At 41.5% G+C, this 16479-nt stretch overlaps 1 protein-coding gene across 12 annotated transcripts in view; it reads left to right on the forward strand.

Moving 5' to 3' along the window:
• The window catches only part of RC3H2 (ring finger and CCCH-type domains 2), a 31244-nt gene that overhangs the window by 12932 nt on the left and 1833 nt on the right, over positions 1-16479 (forward strand). For 4 of the 12 annotated variants that reach the window (XM_053996126.1, XM_053996124.1, XM_053996125.1 and 1 more), the window contains exons 10-23: positions 8-316; positions 1071-1285; positions 2260-2687; positions 3108-3278; positions 4387-4542; positions 4809-5022; positions 5188-5272; positions 5793-5874; positions 6022-6156; positions 6779-6886; positions 7288-7417; positions 14442-14485; positions 14796-14970; positions 15589-15770. In XM_053996126.1, coding sequence (XP_053852101.1) covers positions 8-316; positions 1071-1285; positions 2260-2687; positions 3108-3278; positions 4387-4542; positions 4809-5022; positions 5188-5272; positions 5793-5874; positions 6022-6156; positions 6779-6886; positions 7288-7417; positions 14442-14485; positions 14796-14970; positions 15589-15770 — 2434 coding nt within the window. The other 8 variants (XM_053996128.1, XM_053996130.1, XM_053996131.1 and 5 more) reach the window with 8 other exon arrangements.

The following is a 16479-nucleotide window of genomic DNA, read 5'->3' on the forward strand; positions in this document are numbered from 1 at the left end:
TTTGTAGATACCGCTTGAGGAACAAAAAAATCAGCGCAACAGTGCGAACATTCCCCCTTCTAAACAAAGTTGGCGTAAACAGCACCGTCTCAACCACCACGGGAAACGTGATCTCTGTCATAGGAAGCCCTGAGGCAACGGGCAAGATGGTGCCAAGTACTAATGGAATAGCTAATCTTGAAACTGGGGTTCCCCAGCTGATCCCTCGCTGTGCAGACACCTCCCTGAGAGCTCTGGACAACACCAAGAAGGGAGGCAAGACTGGAGCCAATGGCCAGAACGCTTCCGGGTCCCCCACAGAATCACTTCCCGAAAAGTAGGTGACTTTTTTACATCAAGACAATTCAACAGAACATTCTGCTTTTAGTTTATCTAAAATAATAAATGGAGTTTGTGGGTGGCCAACAGATGGGGGTCCAAGTGTGGTCCTGGCTTGCAGTAATTGCTGGTGCTCAGTGGCTGCGGAGCTGTGTAAGGTCTTGCACTGCAGTGCATTGTTTTAGCTGTTCAATACTCATGTGCAATGTAGACAAAATGGTAAATCTCTCCTTTTATCTCTTACTCAGTTGCTCTCAGCCTGGGATCTTAATTACTCTTGGGTTATTACATAAAAATGATGGCATACAAATAAATTATATACATACTGCATAGTATTGGGTTATTACATACAAGTCTGTTATTGCATGCAATAAATTGTATTCAGAATTTGACATTTCGTAAAACCAAGAAGGATGCACAGAGTGTGCGCTTTCTTGAAACCTTCTAGTTTTGGGATTTTCACTTAAAAGTTTTTAGGTAATTTTGCAGGAAGCACTGAGTCTCTAAACAGCTTTTCAAAGCATTTGTCTTTACCAGAATACACTTATAAAGGGTATCAAAACATTTGTGTCCACTTTTGAGTTCTCCTAGGAGAAAGTCTAAAATGTAGCATCAGTTTGGGGTATGAAAAACAAAATTCCAGAGGAAATGTCAAGGCCCAAATTTCCATGTTACGTGGGAGTGTACACGAAGAGGTGACTGACTGAAATAAGTGAAGATCTGCTTAATGCTTTCTTGGTAATCCTTTTCAGTAAAATTGGTTCTCCACCCAAGACTCCTGTAAGCCAGGCAGCAGCTACCTCAGCTGGTCCTCCTAATATTGGAACAGAAGTTAATTCTGTGCCTCCAAAATCCAGCCCGTTTGTTCCCAGAGTACCTGTCTACACTCCACACTCTGATAATGTTCAATATTTCCAAGATCCCAGGACTCAGCTGTCATATGAAGTTCCACAGTACCCACAGACAGGTGAGTGAGATCAGCACTGATTAAAAAAATAGCTCTGAACTTTTTTCTGGAAAAATAACTTTTATGAGAAATAACTTTAATGTCTGTTTTATCGATGTCTATTTTATTTTATTTTTATTAAATATCAGCTGAATGTTCTCTTAATGGAATACTAATCTTGTTAATTGCTGGGTATGTGAGGGACTTGCAGTTTGCTCCCAGTGTTAGTAGTTCTTGCCTTTGTGTGCTGTATGTTATACAGGTTATACTTCAGCCTCCAGAAGAACTTGAACCTCAAGGTCTTTCATGTACTTCTTCCTTTGGTAGCATTTAATTGTTTTTATTTAGGCTTGCTTTTGCCGTGGCCTATCCATGAGGGTATCCATGGGTAGGATTCAGAGGCATAGCACGCTTCTGCTGGGAGGCTTACACGTCTTTGTGCTTGCTCTAATGTTTTCAAAAGATTCCAGCTATCTTTTTAGGTTATAAAATAATATAAACATGCATGGTTCATGTTTATATTCAGGGAGACAATTGTGGTTTACAGCACTGAGTCATTCACAAGCTCTCAAAAGGTAGAGATGTTCAGGCAATCCTTTCCAAAGAAAGAGCAATAAATCAAGTGTGAAATGGTTATTTATAGGCTTTTTATTTTTAAGCAACATAGATTTTTATTTTAGAGAGAACTATTTTAACTTCCTGTATAAAGAATTGCTGAAGATTCTGTGTTTTCAGTTACATAGTTACACCACAGTACATAGGAGCAATATTTTCCAAACCGGGTCCAGCTGGTGAAGGGCCAGCACTACATCTGCAAATGTGGTTGTCATACATGAAAGATATTTAACAGAAACATGGTAGGGTCAGTAAGAGATTTGTAAAGTGTGACTCCTCATTCTCTAAAGGTACTTATCAATGCTATTTACAGTTTTAGAAGGCGTCAAATTTTGGGTTATTTGTGGTTGCATTAAATATGCCTTTTTCCAATTTTTCAGGGTATTATCCAGCACCTCCAACAGTACCAGCTGGTGTGGCTCCCTGTGTTCCTCGCTTTGTGAGGTCCAATAACGTTCCAGAATCATCCCTCCCGCCTGCTTCCGTGCCATATGCCGATCATTACAGCACATTTCCCCCTCGAGATCGACTGAATTCTCCCTACCAGCCTCCTCCTCCGCAGCCGTACGGACCAGTCCCTCCTGTCCCCTCTGGAATGTACGCTCCAGTCTATGACAGCAGGCGCATCTGGCGCCCGCAGATGTACCCACGAGATGACATTATTAGGAGCAATTCTTTACCTCCCATGGATGTGATGCACTCATCTGTCTATCAGACATCATTGCGGGAGAGGTACAACTCTCTGGATGGGTATTACTCTGTGGCTTGTCAACCTCCAAACGAGCAGAGGACTGTGCCTTTACCAAGGGTAAGTGAGAGCCAGGAAGGGAAGGCTCTATGCTGACTTGGTTCTGAAGGTCATTACTGGAATGTTAGTAAATAATTAGCATAGACCTGTTCATTACAGTGATCGAGACGTGTGACTTGGACAAAGTTCTTGTTTTGTTTTTAACCTTAAAATGGGCTTGCAAAACAGACCACTGTAATCTGCATTAGGACCAGAGCCCCTTTGCCTCTTTAATGCCCATCTATGTTGCTTGAATTAATTGCGTATCTAAGATTTGAGTTGCCGTACATGGGCCTACAAATTCTTGTGAAATTCTTCAAGTGATACCAGTAGAGGGTTACAGACCCAAGGAAATTTGGGGACCCAAGTGTGTCCCATGCAAGTATTTGCCTTCTCATTAGAGCATGATGGGATATCCAGTCCTGTATTTGCTCTTTCTAGGAGCCTTGTGGTCATTTGAAGACTGGTTATGATGAGCAGCTGAGACGGAAGCCAGAGCAATGGGCACAGTACCACACACAGAAAACTCCTCTGGTATCATCAACCCTTCCTATGGCAACGCCGTCTCCAACACCACCTTCTCCTCTCTTCAGTGTAGATTTCAGCACAGAGGTAGGAAGCCAAAATACCTCCTTATTTTCCATTCCTGTTTCTGTAAGATGCCATATAATATTTCTAGGAAAGATTTTCTACCTGCCATTTATTGATCATAAAATTAAGTTAATCTTCTAGCAAAAGTAAAGTGATATCTAATAATGATGCAATTCAGTTTGCTATTAAGGTGATGCTAAACATGACTGCGGAAAAAAGGTCAAGAAGTGAAGTGATTCAATTCAGCCTAACTAAATGAAATATAATTTTATTTAACTTTGTGAACCTCCAGGTTTTTGTGTAGGGAACAGCAGTTGTGTTTTCCATTAAGAAGTACATTGCCTTTGATACTCCAAATGGCTTTGACTTGATGAGTAGCCCGAATCAAACTTCAAGTGCTTGTCAAGTCCCAAAGAATGCATTCCCTTAAAAGTGGCAAAAGGCATTGGTAGGACATTGTGTACTTCTGTGATAAGTCCTATAAAGAAGAAGGGGAACTGAAGAAATAGCAATAGTGTGCTTTTGAAGAAAAAAAAAAAAAAAAACTTAAAATACTTTATCTCTCTAAATGAGATGCATCCAAAAAACTAGTTTGAAAACCACTGTGCCAAGCAGTCTTAGCTGTGGTTTGAGTTTTGTTGGTGATATTTGAGATGTTAAGAATTATTATTCAGATCAGATCTTGTAGGTGTACCTGAAGTGCCTTATGCATGCATTCAAGGTGGATCAGGATTTAGTAATTTTCACCCAGGTTGGAGGGTGGTAAGTTGTACTGTTATTTACCACTGGCTAATACATTAAAGGAAAATGGATGGCTTCCTCTCAGTTAAGTTACTGTAGATATTTGCCTAAAGAAACCTGACACTTAACACAGATTCCAGTCTCTCATCTCGGTGGGCCAGGCAGTTATTTGTATGGCAAAGTTTGCCCTCTGACAGCTGCCAGGGGCACTGGTTTAAAATTTGACAAAACAGCTTATGTTGTCCCCAAGTCAAGTCTTGAATATGGCTGGAACTCCTTGACTGACTTTTGAGATACATTTACTGCTATTTAATTAAATTATCTTCTCATTTTAAAACTGAATTCCCTGTTTTTATTATTCACTGCTTATTTATTCCCTTTTCTGTAGTTCTCAGAGAGTGTCAGTGATTTGAGTGGAACTAAATTTGAGGAAGACCATCTCTCTCACTATTCACCGTGGTCTTGTGGCACTATTGGCTCTTGTATAAATGCTATCGACTCAGAGCCCAAGGATGTGATTGCCAATTCCAATGCCGTGTTAATGGTAGGGGTTTTCTGCATGTTCTCTCATTAGTGTGATGATGCTGAAGTGTCTTCTGTTTGGTTAAACCAGCCTTTATTAAAAAAAAAAAAAAAAGGTCATAGCTTCCATTATTAGTATTTTAAAGTAGTTCTGCTCATTTGAAGTTGTTTGGAATATCCTTTCCCAGTTTTGTAAATAGGCAACAATAATGAGAAAGTTACTGGCCAACTGAGGAATGTGCATAACCTCAAATGAGTGCATGTATTTCCTGTCTCCTGAATATGTAGGATTTGGACAGTGGGGACGTGAAAAGGAGAGTGCATTTATTTGAAACGCAGAGAAGGGCAAAGGAGGAAGATCCTATAATCCCGTTCAGCGATGGACCCATCATCTCCAAGTGGGGTGCAATCTCCAGGTCATCCCGCACAGGTTATCACACAACAGATCCAATCCAGGCCACTGCTTCCCAAGGAAGTGCTACTAAGCCCATCAGTGTATCAGGTACAAGTTCAGGCTTTGTGTGACAAGAATTCATCTTTTATGCACACCATGAGCATTTCATCCTCTTTGTGCTTACTGCAGCTATGAAATGCGAAGAGCTAAAGAACGTGTATATCCTACTGAAGAGCAGAGAAGATAGTGAATGCTATCTTAACTCTTTTGCAGATTATGTCCCTTATGTCAATGCTGTAGACTCAAGATGGAGTGCCTATGGCTCAGATTCTGCCTCCTCAGCACGTTATGCGGAACGGTACGGACTCCTTCCCGAGCTCTGTTCACAGCTTTTCCTGTAGCTTGCAGTTCTTCAAAGTCCTCTGTGTGTGTGGGGAATCTGGAATGTCTATTAATAGACATTCTTAATTTTAAAGTAAAAGACTTTTTTACCTATCCAGCATAAAGCCTTGGAAAAAACTAGGTTAAAACTTGTGTAATCTTTAATACTTAATGCAGTTAATAGTGCACAATTACAGGCAGTGTATCCCTTGAGAGACCTATCAAAGAACTGGAGTTGGGTACTGCCAAGCTGTCATGTCAAAATCTTGAGTAGTTTCAGGTTTTCTTGCCACATCTTACCCATGTGTAAAATAAGGATGTTTGCTTCATACAATGCCTTGAAGTACTGTGAGCCACAGTGAAGATGAAGAACGCATTGTCTAAATCACATCTAGTTTCTGTTCAAAAATTTAACATTGATAGACTAATGAAGTTATGGGATGTTTGATTTAGAGAACTTGCTTTTAATTCCTAGTTTTGCCTTCTTTCTTTTAAAGGGACAGGTTCATAGTTACAGATTTGTCTGGTCACAGAAAGCATTCCAGCACTGGAGACCTACTGAGTATTGAATTACAGCAGGTAAGACCAGTTATTATACCATGAGGGTTTTTTAATTGAAAAGAAATTGTTTAGTAAAGTGCTTTAAAATAAATTTTCTTAGTGTAGCTGTCTGACCGCACATGGTTTAGGTCTAGTGTTTGGTAACTGAGCTGTTTCTTTCCACAGGCCAAAAGCAACTCCTTACTCCTTCAGAGAGAGGCAAACGCACTTGCCATGCAGCAGAAGTGGAATTCTCTAGATGAAGGCAGTCGTCTTACTTTAAATGTTTTAAGCAAGGAAATTGATTTGAGGAATGGTGAGGTAAAGAAAGGGGTAATTGGGATGAAATAAATCTTGGAGGGTGTTTATATATATATATATATATATGTATGTATGTATGTATATGTAAGTGCATGAATTTTAACTAAGAGTTGAAACTTGGTTTTAACACTCCCAAATATTTATAGCACATTGCATGCAAGCATAGAAGTCTATAGAAGTCTAATATATAGACTTCATAGAAGTCATATAGAAGTCTAATAACTGCACACAGTTATTTCCCTGAGATTAGGCAGGTGCACCTGCTATACTGCTGCTCCAAAGATGCATTTACAAAGTGGGAAGAATGTGACAATCATTTTCATGCAATCATTAGTTTTTGTCTATTTGTACGTGTTATAAATATAAACATTTTGTCAATGGACTCAAATTTCTTTAGTATTCATTTTATCTCTCTGTTTCAGTACTTCATTGTGATTTGATTTAGCTTGGTATCCTATGTTGTCTATGCCTGAAGTTCATTTTTGTCTGACTAGCTGTCTTGTATTGTAGAAATGTCGTGTGCTAGAAATGCATCTTCTGTTTTCACTTTAATACTCCACTGTTGTGTGAAGCCAGTGAAAAGCCAACTTGATATTTAGAGAATATATTCATTCTTTTTTAGACTGATTATCCTGAAGACTGTGCAGACACGAAGCCAGACCGAGACATTGAACTGGAGCTGTCAGCCCTCGATACAGACGAACCTGATGGGCAAGGGGAGCAGATAGAAGTGAGTACAAAAATCTGTGTGCCTAAAGAGGTCACTGGGTCTTTTCATTAGATTAGTATGTTGATAGCAAAGCCTTTTGGTTTTAGTCCTAGTGATGACGTCCAGCATTTCCCTTATTTAGCACTTGGGGTCTTGTACTTCTCACTCATATACCTGGCAGTTAATACTAGTGAAGTTAAAAACAGCTCGCAGCTTATACTGCTCTTGTCATTCACAGCCATCTTTGAACAACTGGCTTTTCCTTTAGTGAAATGTGGTAGACATTCTAATAGTATGACATAAAATGAAGGAGTTTTATGACCAGACTCCTGTTTCCATTAGCATAATGTAGTGGAACTTAATAGGAAAATGTAAAGCTGGTAGAGGCAGGGTTGATGGACATTTCTCCTTCTGTCTTGTAGGAGATTCTGGACATACAGCTAGGGATTAGCTCCCAAGAGGATCAGCTGCTCAATGGAACAACCGTAGAGAATGGGCATCTGCTAAAGCAGCACCAGAAAGAATCTATGGAACAGAAGAGACAAAGTTTAGGTGAAGACCTTGTGATTCTGTGAGTGTTAGACAAAACAGCAGTGTCTGCCAGTTAGACAAACAGAAGCATCAGAATAGCAGAAGCATGGTTGTGTAAGGATGAACGACGTACCTGCTCAGACTTGGATTAGACATCTGCGTTGTTTGTACATGGTGGAGTGAGAAGAACCTGTTAAGAAATAGAATTAGGCCACAAAGCTGAAAGTCCCAGGCTGGTACCATTGTTCGTATGCATCGTTGTAATCGTACACACTGAAACGTGTCACAGCTGTTCAAAACACCTTTCACAGTCAGTAAGCAAAAAATGCAGAATATTTTTATAGTTAACAGAAATTAAGAAAAACTTCAAAAGGTAAATGGCGGACTGTTTGCACAAATCTCCATGGAGAGGTAGATTTTGAAATACACTATTTTAGGTTTATATGTTCTGTAGTCTTTAATGAGTAAAGCAGCCTTTGAAAATGAGGCAGACTACTTTAACATCTCGAGCGTACCATTCCAGAGGAAGATGTTTAGCCTGTTGCTAAAAATGAGTTTGTCAGTATTTATTTAATGCACACAATTCAGTTCCGGATACTTGTGCATGTCCTTGTTTAATATTTGTGTAACTTATTTTTCTCCTCAGGGAGGAGCAGAAAACAATCCTGCCCGTAACTTCTTGCTTCAGTCAGCCGATCACAACATCTGTTAGCAATGCAAGCTGCCTGCCCATCAGCACATCAGTCAGTGTTGGCAGCCTCATTTTGAAAACTGCTCACATTATGTCTGAGGATAAAAATGACTTTTTAAAGCCTGTTGCAAATGGCAGGATGGTTAACAGCTGAAAGGCATTCATCTTTCCAGCTTGTGACCACACCATGGAAGCATTTACACTAGCTTTTTATATATATAATATATATTATATAATGTATATTTTTTTTAAAAAAAATAATATTGGGGTCATGCATTTCCTGTGGACTCTTTGATACTTCAAGCCCCTCTCGCATTAGCATTCTGAAGAAAAAAAACTTACTTTAGTAGGGTAAGGCGTTCACTTTCCACAAATGAATGGAATTTGGACATTGTTTTACTTAAGCTTAAAGCAGCTTTTTATGAGTTTGTAGCAATCCGGTGCGGTATCTGAGCCATTCTTGTTGAAAATGGCTTCTGTAGAAAACTAACAACTCAGTTATTTAAACTAGCAGGATCCTACGATGATACATCTAGTGAAAGGAAGACTAACTTATTTGTCTCTATTTTGTTTCACGAGAGAAGAACTTTTGTCTTGTTGCAGCTGCTTTTTCTTTAGTTGTGGAACTTTGCATGGAGTCTTGTTTCCTGTTGGAAGACTGAGAGGTGGAGATTTGGACTTGAGGCTTTTACAGGGTTAACACACCATTAGCTTTGCACTGCTACGTTGTTTGCAGGTCCGTGGGGCAGTGCTTTGCTGCAGCTTTTGGTTTCCATTCCCCCAGTTTATGCTTTAGTACTGTAGATACACACACACAGGCTACTTGTCCAAGTAAAGTTACCAGAAGTAAATCAAGTGCCTAAGTCCTCCAGCAAATGTACTAGGTGTTGATTTCCCCAAGATACACATGAAACAATTTTCAACAGTTTTGAGAGGTTATGCACTAATGTAACAGCAATTTTGGTTTTTTTTCTTATTTTTCTTTTTTTTTTTTTTTTGTTAATAGTTCTCAACTTGGAGATTATAGGATCCAGATGACTTGGCAAAAAGTATCAGGTGCTCTTGGCTTTCCTTTGAAAACCCTGTATCTAGTGTTTGCACTGACTAACAAGATGGTATTGCTGTTTTTTGTACTGTTTTGTTTTAATTTAAACTAAGTATTGGGAATTTAAGGTGGTTGTAATTACCTTTGTTAAATGTTGCTAATCATAATCTTGTATTCAGGTTTAATTTTTGTTTATTCAGTGGCAACTTATTTTCAAAGACATTGAAAATACAATGAGATAGCATTATCTGATCTTCAGAGTGCTGAAAACTGTATGAATTTATGCCCTGTTAAGAGGTGACTGAGAATCATGTTAGACATGTCAACTGAAAATTGGTTTTCAAAAATACACATGAACTAGAGCCCTGGGCATATTTTTTTGAGAAGCTTAAAAATCCACTTTTTTTTTTTTCTTTTAAGAAAGCAGGACTCTCCCTCCTGATGATTACTATTTTCTTGTTTGTCCTCTTACTTTTCTTTGTGACAAGTTTTACATTTTTTTTTTTATGTTTTTATTAACTTCTGTGAAGTTGTTTACTCTGAAAATTGTACTGGAATATTTTAAGCCAAGCTGATCTTTCACCAGGTGTACTGCATGTAAGGGCTTTTCCTGCTAGCAAAATGCTTAAAGAGGATCATGTTACTGGTCGTCTGAGTTGTTATTTTACAAAATCACAGCTATGTGGTCGGGTAAGATTTTGATAACTGTTTTGTGCACGCTTCTGGGGGGTGGGGGTTGGCATTTCCCTGAGGGTTACTGATTAGACTAAGTAAATATTGGTGTTTGATATCTCTCCTAACGAACCTGTCCATGAAATAATTATGTTGTAAATATACCTGCAAATCCAAGGGTTAGTTTTGATATTCTGGTGTCAGTATGGAAGATCTTACACATCTATTTAATACTCCAATGTCAAGGAATGTATGTAGAAAAAGAGTCAAGTAGTCTTTTCTTAGTTTCCTTTGGCTGTTGCTGTACCTTCTCCAGCCAGTGCCACCTCACTCTAGGGTTAGACTGACGCTTCTTTCACTCGCTACGTGAAGTGAATGGATACAAGAACCAGACCACCTTTGTCACCTTAACTTATTTCCTATTGATGTTAACTTTAACTTAGAATGTTAGACATAAATATGATTGTTGTATATTTTATACCAAGACCATTCTGTAAATATGAATTTATATTACTTTTGAAATGCTTCTGAGATACTATTATTTGCTGTACAATGTAATTCCAAAACAGATATGCAAACAAGTATGTCTCTTTCGTGGATATTTAAACAGTGAGATCTTCCATGTTGAAGGTGATGTAATTTTTTTAAAAGATTTTTAAATTTTAAATTGCTATTTTGTTACAAAAATAGAGAAAATATAAAGGTTTGAGAAGTCCTTATTTGCCCTCAGGGAAAGAGCCCTCTGTGCACCAGAACTCCACAGAACATCTTCAGCATGATCTGAGGGTGAATATATACTACATAAATTGATTGTGTATTTACCTTAACTTTTTAATTTTAAAATGGCAATTTTAAAAACTTGGTTGTGCTCTGCTGGAGGGGGTTGGGATAAGCTGCTTACACACATTTGCCTGTTTGTCCAGTGAAATAAGCCTGACATACTCCTGCCAAGGTCTTGGCATATTTAAGAACAAGTGTATCTCTAGACTCTTGTCTGCAGCAGGAGGTCCCGTGATAGAGCAGTTCTCTAGGATGACCATACACTTCATATGGAAAGTTGGTTCTCAACTGAGGCTAGAGTTTTCTAGTTGGATTGTTAACCTATAATGACAGGCAAAAGAGGGTTTAACAGCATGCTGGCTTTGTCTTACAGTTTTAAAACTGACTGTGTGGTTTTTGCCACCAAACTAATGCCCTCCAGTGCCCTGCCAGGGAGAAGCTGCAGGTGGGGACACCTGGCTCTGGCTTCCTTCTTTGTTGAAATTTCAGCCCTTGACCCTTTACAAACAATTACGTATTGATTTGTTAATTGTAAATCAGGTGCCTTTGGGCTATGGAAGGGCTTATTTTCTGACACTGAGAGAGTGACTTACCTTTGTGTGTCAATAGCAGTGATGCCCATTTAGGTTTTGGCCTAATTTACTGTGCTGTCAGAAAAGAAGGCCCAGAGCAGATCGAGGAAAGAGATTGGCTCTTTTGCTTTGCTTGGACAAGCATTTTGGGTTGGTTTGGTTAATTTTGTTTTTCCCCATTAGGGGTACAGCAGGGATTTCACATGCAAGAGAGACAGGAATTATTAGTATCTTAAGTTAATTGTGTTGCCTCATTACCTGGATTCATTCCTTGGTTTGCCTCATTTCCCACATAGGTCTTAAAAAGAGACTAATGCTTGTGCTGGGAGAATGCTTGTGTGAGAAAGTAACTATCTGTACATTCTTAACATATACTTAGAGCAGAGTGATTGCCCTGCTACTGATACTTTGTTCCTGTAAACAGGTGACAAGAAATGAATCTTAGTGTTTATGCAGATTTTGCATTGTAGAATGTATACTAGACCCTTCAAAGGCAAGGTTAGACTCTTTGCAAAGCAAACTGGCGTTGGTTCTTGGTAGTCTAGTACAGGGACACTAAAGTTTGGCATTTGATTTAGGAAAAAGAAAACAGTTTCACACAGCTGATTATGTTAAATAAGCTCTTAATTAAGCTCTTTGTAGAAGTCTAATTTGGAAGGTTTTAGTGCTTTGATAACTCAATTGAAATTTTAATTTCTCCTGTACTCAAGAGCTGAATGCTGTTCTTGTATAATAGTGTACTAGGCTGGATGAGGTACAAAATAATGCACAGTGGTCAAAAACAGCTGAGGAAAGAACGCTTAAAATAACTCAATCTAAACTCAGAATAGTTCCAAACATTGGTTTTATTTGCTTTTTTAAAGCACAAGTTGTCAAGTTGTACCTGTTGCTGTACATAAATACTGTATGCCAGCAGCTCCTTGATCATATTTGTGAACAGACTTTTCATTATTGGACTGGTATTAAAGGAAGGTGTTGAATTTGAGAGTGTAACAAAATGAGAAATGATCAGATGATCTATAGGATGTAAAAGTCCATTTTTATGTTGTAGTTTAATCCCTTTGTTAGGAAGCTCCCTCTCATTGAGGGACCTCTTCTGCAAGCAGAACACAATAAATGTGCTTTTTTAAATGACCCAATTTCCCAGTATAAATGAACAGCTGACTTTGGCAGTAGTCATCCCCCTGCATCTCTTTGCTGGCAAGGGAGCAGGACAAGGGTGGGGATAAAACCCCAAAACGGTCACTGATGAAATGAAACAAATCTGAATAATCAAAGTGCAAAATGCCCAAACATAATTCTACACTCCATTACTTAAGGATGCTTGTGGAAGCTTTTAATCACTCAAGATTCTGCTGTAAAAGCTGAAATAAAGCAGAGCCTGGCTGCGTTTCTTACTGCCAAAAGCCAAGGTCATTTGCACATAGCCCATGGATTTCTCCAGAGTAGATCTCCGTTACCCAAGGCATGGGAATGCATGCGTTTTCTTAGCTGGGCAAACAAGTACATTATACAGTAGTTGTGATACAACACACGTGGCTTTGATTTGTACTGCACATACCCACTGTACAGCCACTCCGAAGTATTGTGGTTAGCTTGCAGCATCTGCTGTCGCATTGATACTGTTTACTGCGTATTCTTTTCCCTGGAAGTTTTAAAGAAAATTTTTTTTTTCTTGTTGCATTGATTACATTTTATAAATTTGCTTAGCTGGAAAGTTTGGGAAAAGAGGCCTGTTTGTCAATTGTACAACCGATTGTGAAGCTCTAGTGTGAATATTTTTACGTCTGTATTAGACATTTTCTTTGCAAATCTATTGTTCGATTGAAATGTAAATGAAATAAAAGATGGTGTACACCCATCATGTATAAAGCAGGCACCATCGCTACGATGGATTTAATGCTCATTTTTATGGCGCATTCTCAGCTTCTATTTAAAACTATAATTTAAAGAAAAAAAAAAATCTGTAAAATGAAATGGGGATATATGGGGGAGTAAATTCTATTCCGTTTATTTCGGTTTTGATTCCCAATGGTAATGTTTCCCTTCGTGTTAGAGTAGGGGGGCCCCGGCGGGGCCCGTGTGTCGCTGTAGCACTGACGTGCAGAGGTTGTAGCTTTGGCTGGGCACGGATAGAGCATCCCGGTTCGGTGTTTGAGAGACTCGATGGAAGAAGTTTGCAGTATTGACATGTATTTGCATGCACGAATAAAAATTATTTGTCCACCTTAACGGGCTGTTTGTCGTCCGCGGGGGCTGGGGAGGTCCGGGGGGAGCGGAGGGAACGGAGCCACTGCGGGCTGGGGGGAGCGGGGCCGGGGGCGCGGCCGGTGCCGTTCCCGTTCCAAATCCCTGTGCGGGCGGTCCCGCCGTGCCGCTCCCGTTCCCGTTCCCTGTACGGGCGGCCCCGCCGTGCCGGTGCCGCTCCCGTTCCCTGTGCGGGCGGTCCCGCCGTGCCGTTCCCGTTCCCTGTGCGGGCGGTCCCGCCGTGCCGTTCCCGTTCCCTGTGCGGGCGGTCCCGCCGTGCCGCTCCCGTTCCCGTTCCCTGTGCGGGCGGTCCCGCCGTGCCGCTCCCGTTCCCGTTCCCGTTCCCTGTGCGGGCGGTCCCGCCGTGCCGTTCCCGTTCCCTGTGCGGGCGCAGCGGGGCCGGGCCCGGCTCCTCCCGCGGCCGCCTCCTTCCCGCCGTGCCCCGCGCGGCGGCCCCGGAAGGCGGCGGGAGCGGTGAGGCGGCGGGGCCGGGCCGGGCCGGGGCGGCGGGGCCGCTTCGCTCCGCTCGGGAAGCGCCGCTCGGGCCGGTGCTCCCGGGCCCCGCAGAATCCCGGGTCGGGGCGCGGCTCCCCGGGCGGGCGAGGGGCGGCGGCGCGGCCCGGGGAGAGCCGGTTCGCTCGGGGCCCGCGGGGATCACCGGCCCCAAGGCCAGGTCCCGCCCCAGGCCCGGCCCCGCTGCGGGGCGGGCCCGGTAATCCCGGCCCATCTGGCGCTGTAATCGGCTGAAACTGGGGTTAGCTCCCGCGGAACCTGCAGCGTCCGGAAGGAAAACCGGGAGCTGGGCCGTGTCCGTGGGCTGGAAAAGCGGGAGCCGGGCTGGAAAAGCGGGAGCCGGGCCGTGTCCGTGGGCTGGAAAAGCGGGAGCCGGGCTGGAAAAGCGGGAGCCGGGCCGTGTCCGTGGGCTGGAAAAGCGGGAGCCGGGCCGTGTCACACACACGGCCTGCGCTGGCTGGGAGACCCCTGCACCGCCGAGCGTGAGCCCACATCGACTGATTTGATTGAAATTTCTTCTTCCAGGTCTTGGTAGAGGCTTGTCTCTGAAAGACTGGAAAGGGACACAGGTCAGAACGCTTTAATTTGCTTAATTACATGGATAGGTTTTCAGCTCAAATAAATTGTTGCTAAATAATGCAAGTAATACTCAGTAGCTGGGAGTTGTGGTCTGATGGAGCTGTCGAATGCGGCTCTGAGGTTTTAAACTGAGTTTTAAATTGTGGCTTAAGAATTAACCCAGGTGACTGACTGCATGGAGGGCTGTTTGAGGGTGGGCTGTGTTCTCCTGGGGTTAAAAACTGCCCTGAGGAAATAAAGGAACTTCGTGATGCAGGTTTGATCAGAAATGCATCCTCGCTTTTGTTACTTTATTTTTAGAGCACAATGACTACTGCGGATGATAAATTGCTTGGTGAGAAGCTGCAGTATTATTACAGCAGCAGTGAGGGTGAGGATGAAGACAGTGAGAAGGAGGATAAAGAAGGGGAGAGCAGCATTCCTGAAAGTGTGGGCGAGGTGGAGCTCAGCAGCGATGGCAGCGCTGTCAACACAGGTATCATCATATCAGTGTTCTTCTTTTGTAAATCCTTTGTTTATTGGAAATTTTGTATGTTCTTCTAAAACTCATTTTTTAAAATTAAATTCCTGTGTTTATGCATATTTGAGTCAGAGGGTGATCAATTCCTGGCTGTTGTCTAACCTTATTTTTAATAGCTGTTTTTTTTTTAATGTTTGACTTCTCTTCTGAGAGAATTCAAATTCAGCATAATATCTGAAACAGTCAGGCTTTGGACAGAAAGCTGAGGCAAAGCTGATTTGTACAATTTGGGTGATAATAGATCATTATTTTTGTTCTGATGAAAGCCATGCTAATAATAGGGGAACTCTTGTGGGCTGGTGGCTCTATTTCAAGAGCACAGATATTAATCTTTGGGACAATTACAAGAGTAGCCTAGTTAAATAAATTGTAGTGTACTTATTAAAAAAAAAAAAAAATAGATAGAAACTCAAGGGCGTGCAAATGGCAAATGACTTCAGTGTTTTGCATAGTTACAAAAACATTTATGACCGGGTCACTGTTTTACCGATTTATAAATTATTCCTTGATTGTAAATGGTGGGTAAAATTGTATTGTCTTTTTTACACGAAATGGCTCCACACCTAATTGCAGGTCCCAAGGGAGTGATCAACGACTGGCGAAGATTTAAGCAGCTGGAGACGGAGCAGCGGCAGGAGCAGCGCAGGGAGATGGAGAGGCTCATTAAGAAGCTGTCCATGACGTGCAGGTCTCACTTGGATGACGAGGCTGATCAGCAGAAGCAGAAAGAGCTTCAGGAAAAAATCAATGGAAAGGTAGGATGGCACAAAGGAATTAAAATGCCACTTAAGTATCTAACAGTTTTGTTTGCCCGTGATCATGAATGAGTGACTTAGCTGCAACACCAAAGAAGTCTGAAAGCTTTCTCCAGATTTCTCATCTGTTGATCAAGTCAGCTTCAGGGGATTAATATGAAGAGTTGTACAGCAAAACTATGAATGCTGCCTCCTCTGCCTGAATCTAGGAGCCCTTATTAATTTAGTATTTAGTAAGTGGGTGTTGAGAATTCAACTCTGAGCTCCCAAAGTTGAAGACATTGGATGTAGTGAATGGTTTTAATCAGCTGGGCTGTTACCTAGCCCTGGGTTGTGACCAGAGAAGTTATTAATTTGCAGCTATATCTGTGCCTTCAGATGATGAAAGTTAGCTGTGCTGTCCTGTGTCTTGAGTGATGCAGATAAGTTTAATGAAGAAAGTGAACAGATACAAAATACATAAGATCTTGTTAATTTCAATTCTGCTCTGCAGGCACGATGGTGCCAGAAAATGTTAACTGAAAAACTAAATGAAAAGCTGATGAGAAAGAAGCTCATCTTAGGCTCCAAATCAGCGCTCCCAGCTCGGTGAAAGCACATGGCCACCATTAACCTGGATTAAAGTGGGAGCATGGAACAGCCACTTGTGTTATTAGTGCAGCTTGTGGAAACTGGAATACCCGGGGCTGAAATCGCTGTTCCCACTGGA

This window comes from Vidua macroura, chromosome 21 (genome assembly GCF_024509145.1).
Source record: "Vidua macroura isolate BioBank_ID:100142 chromosome 21, ASM2450914v1, whole genome shotgun sequence".
Taxonomy (NCBI): Eukaryota; Metazoa; Chordata; class Aves; order Passeriformes; family Viduidae; genus Vidua; species Vidua macroura.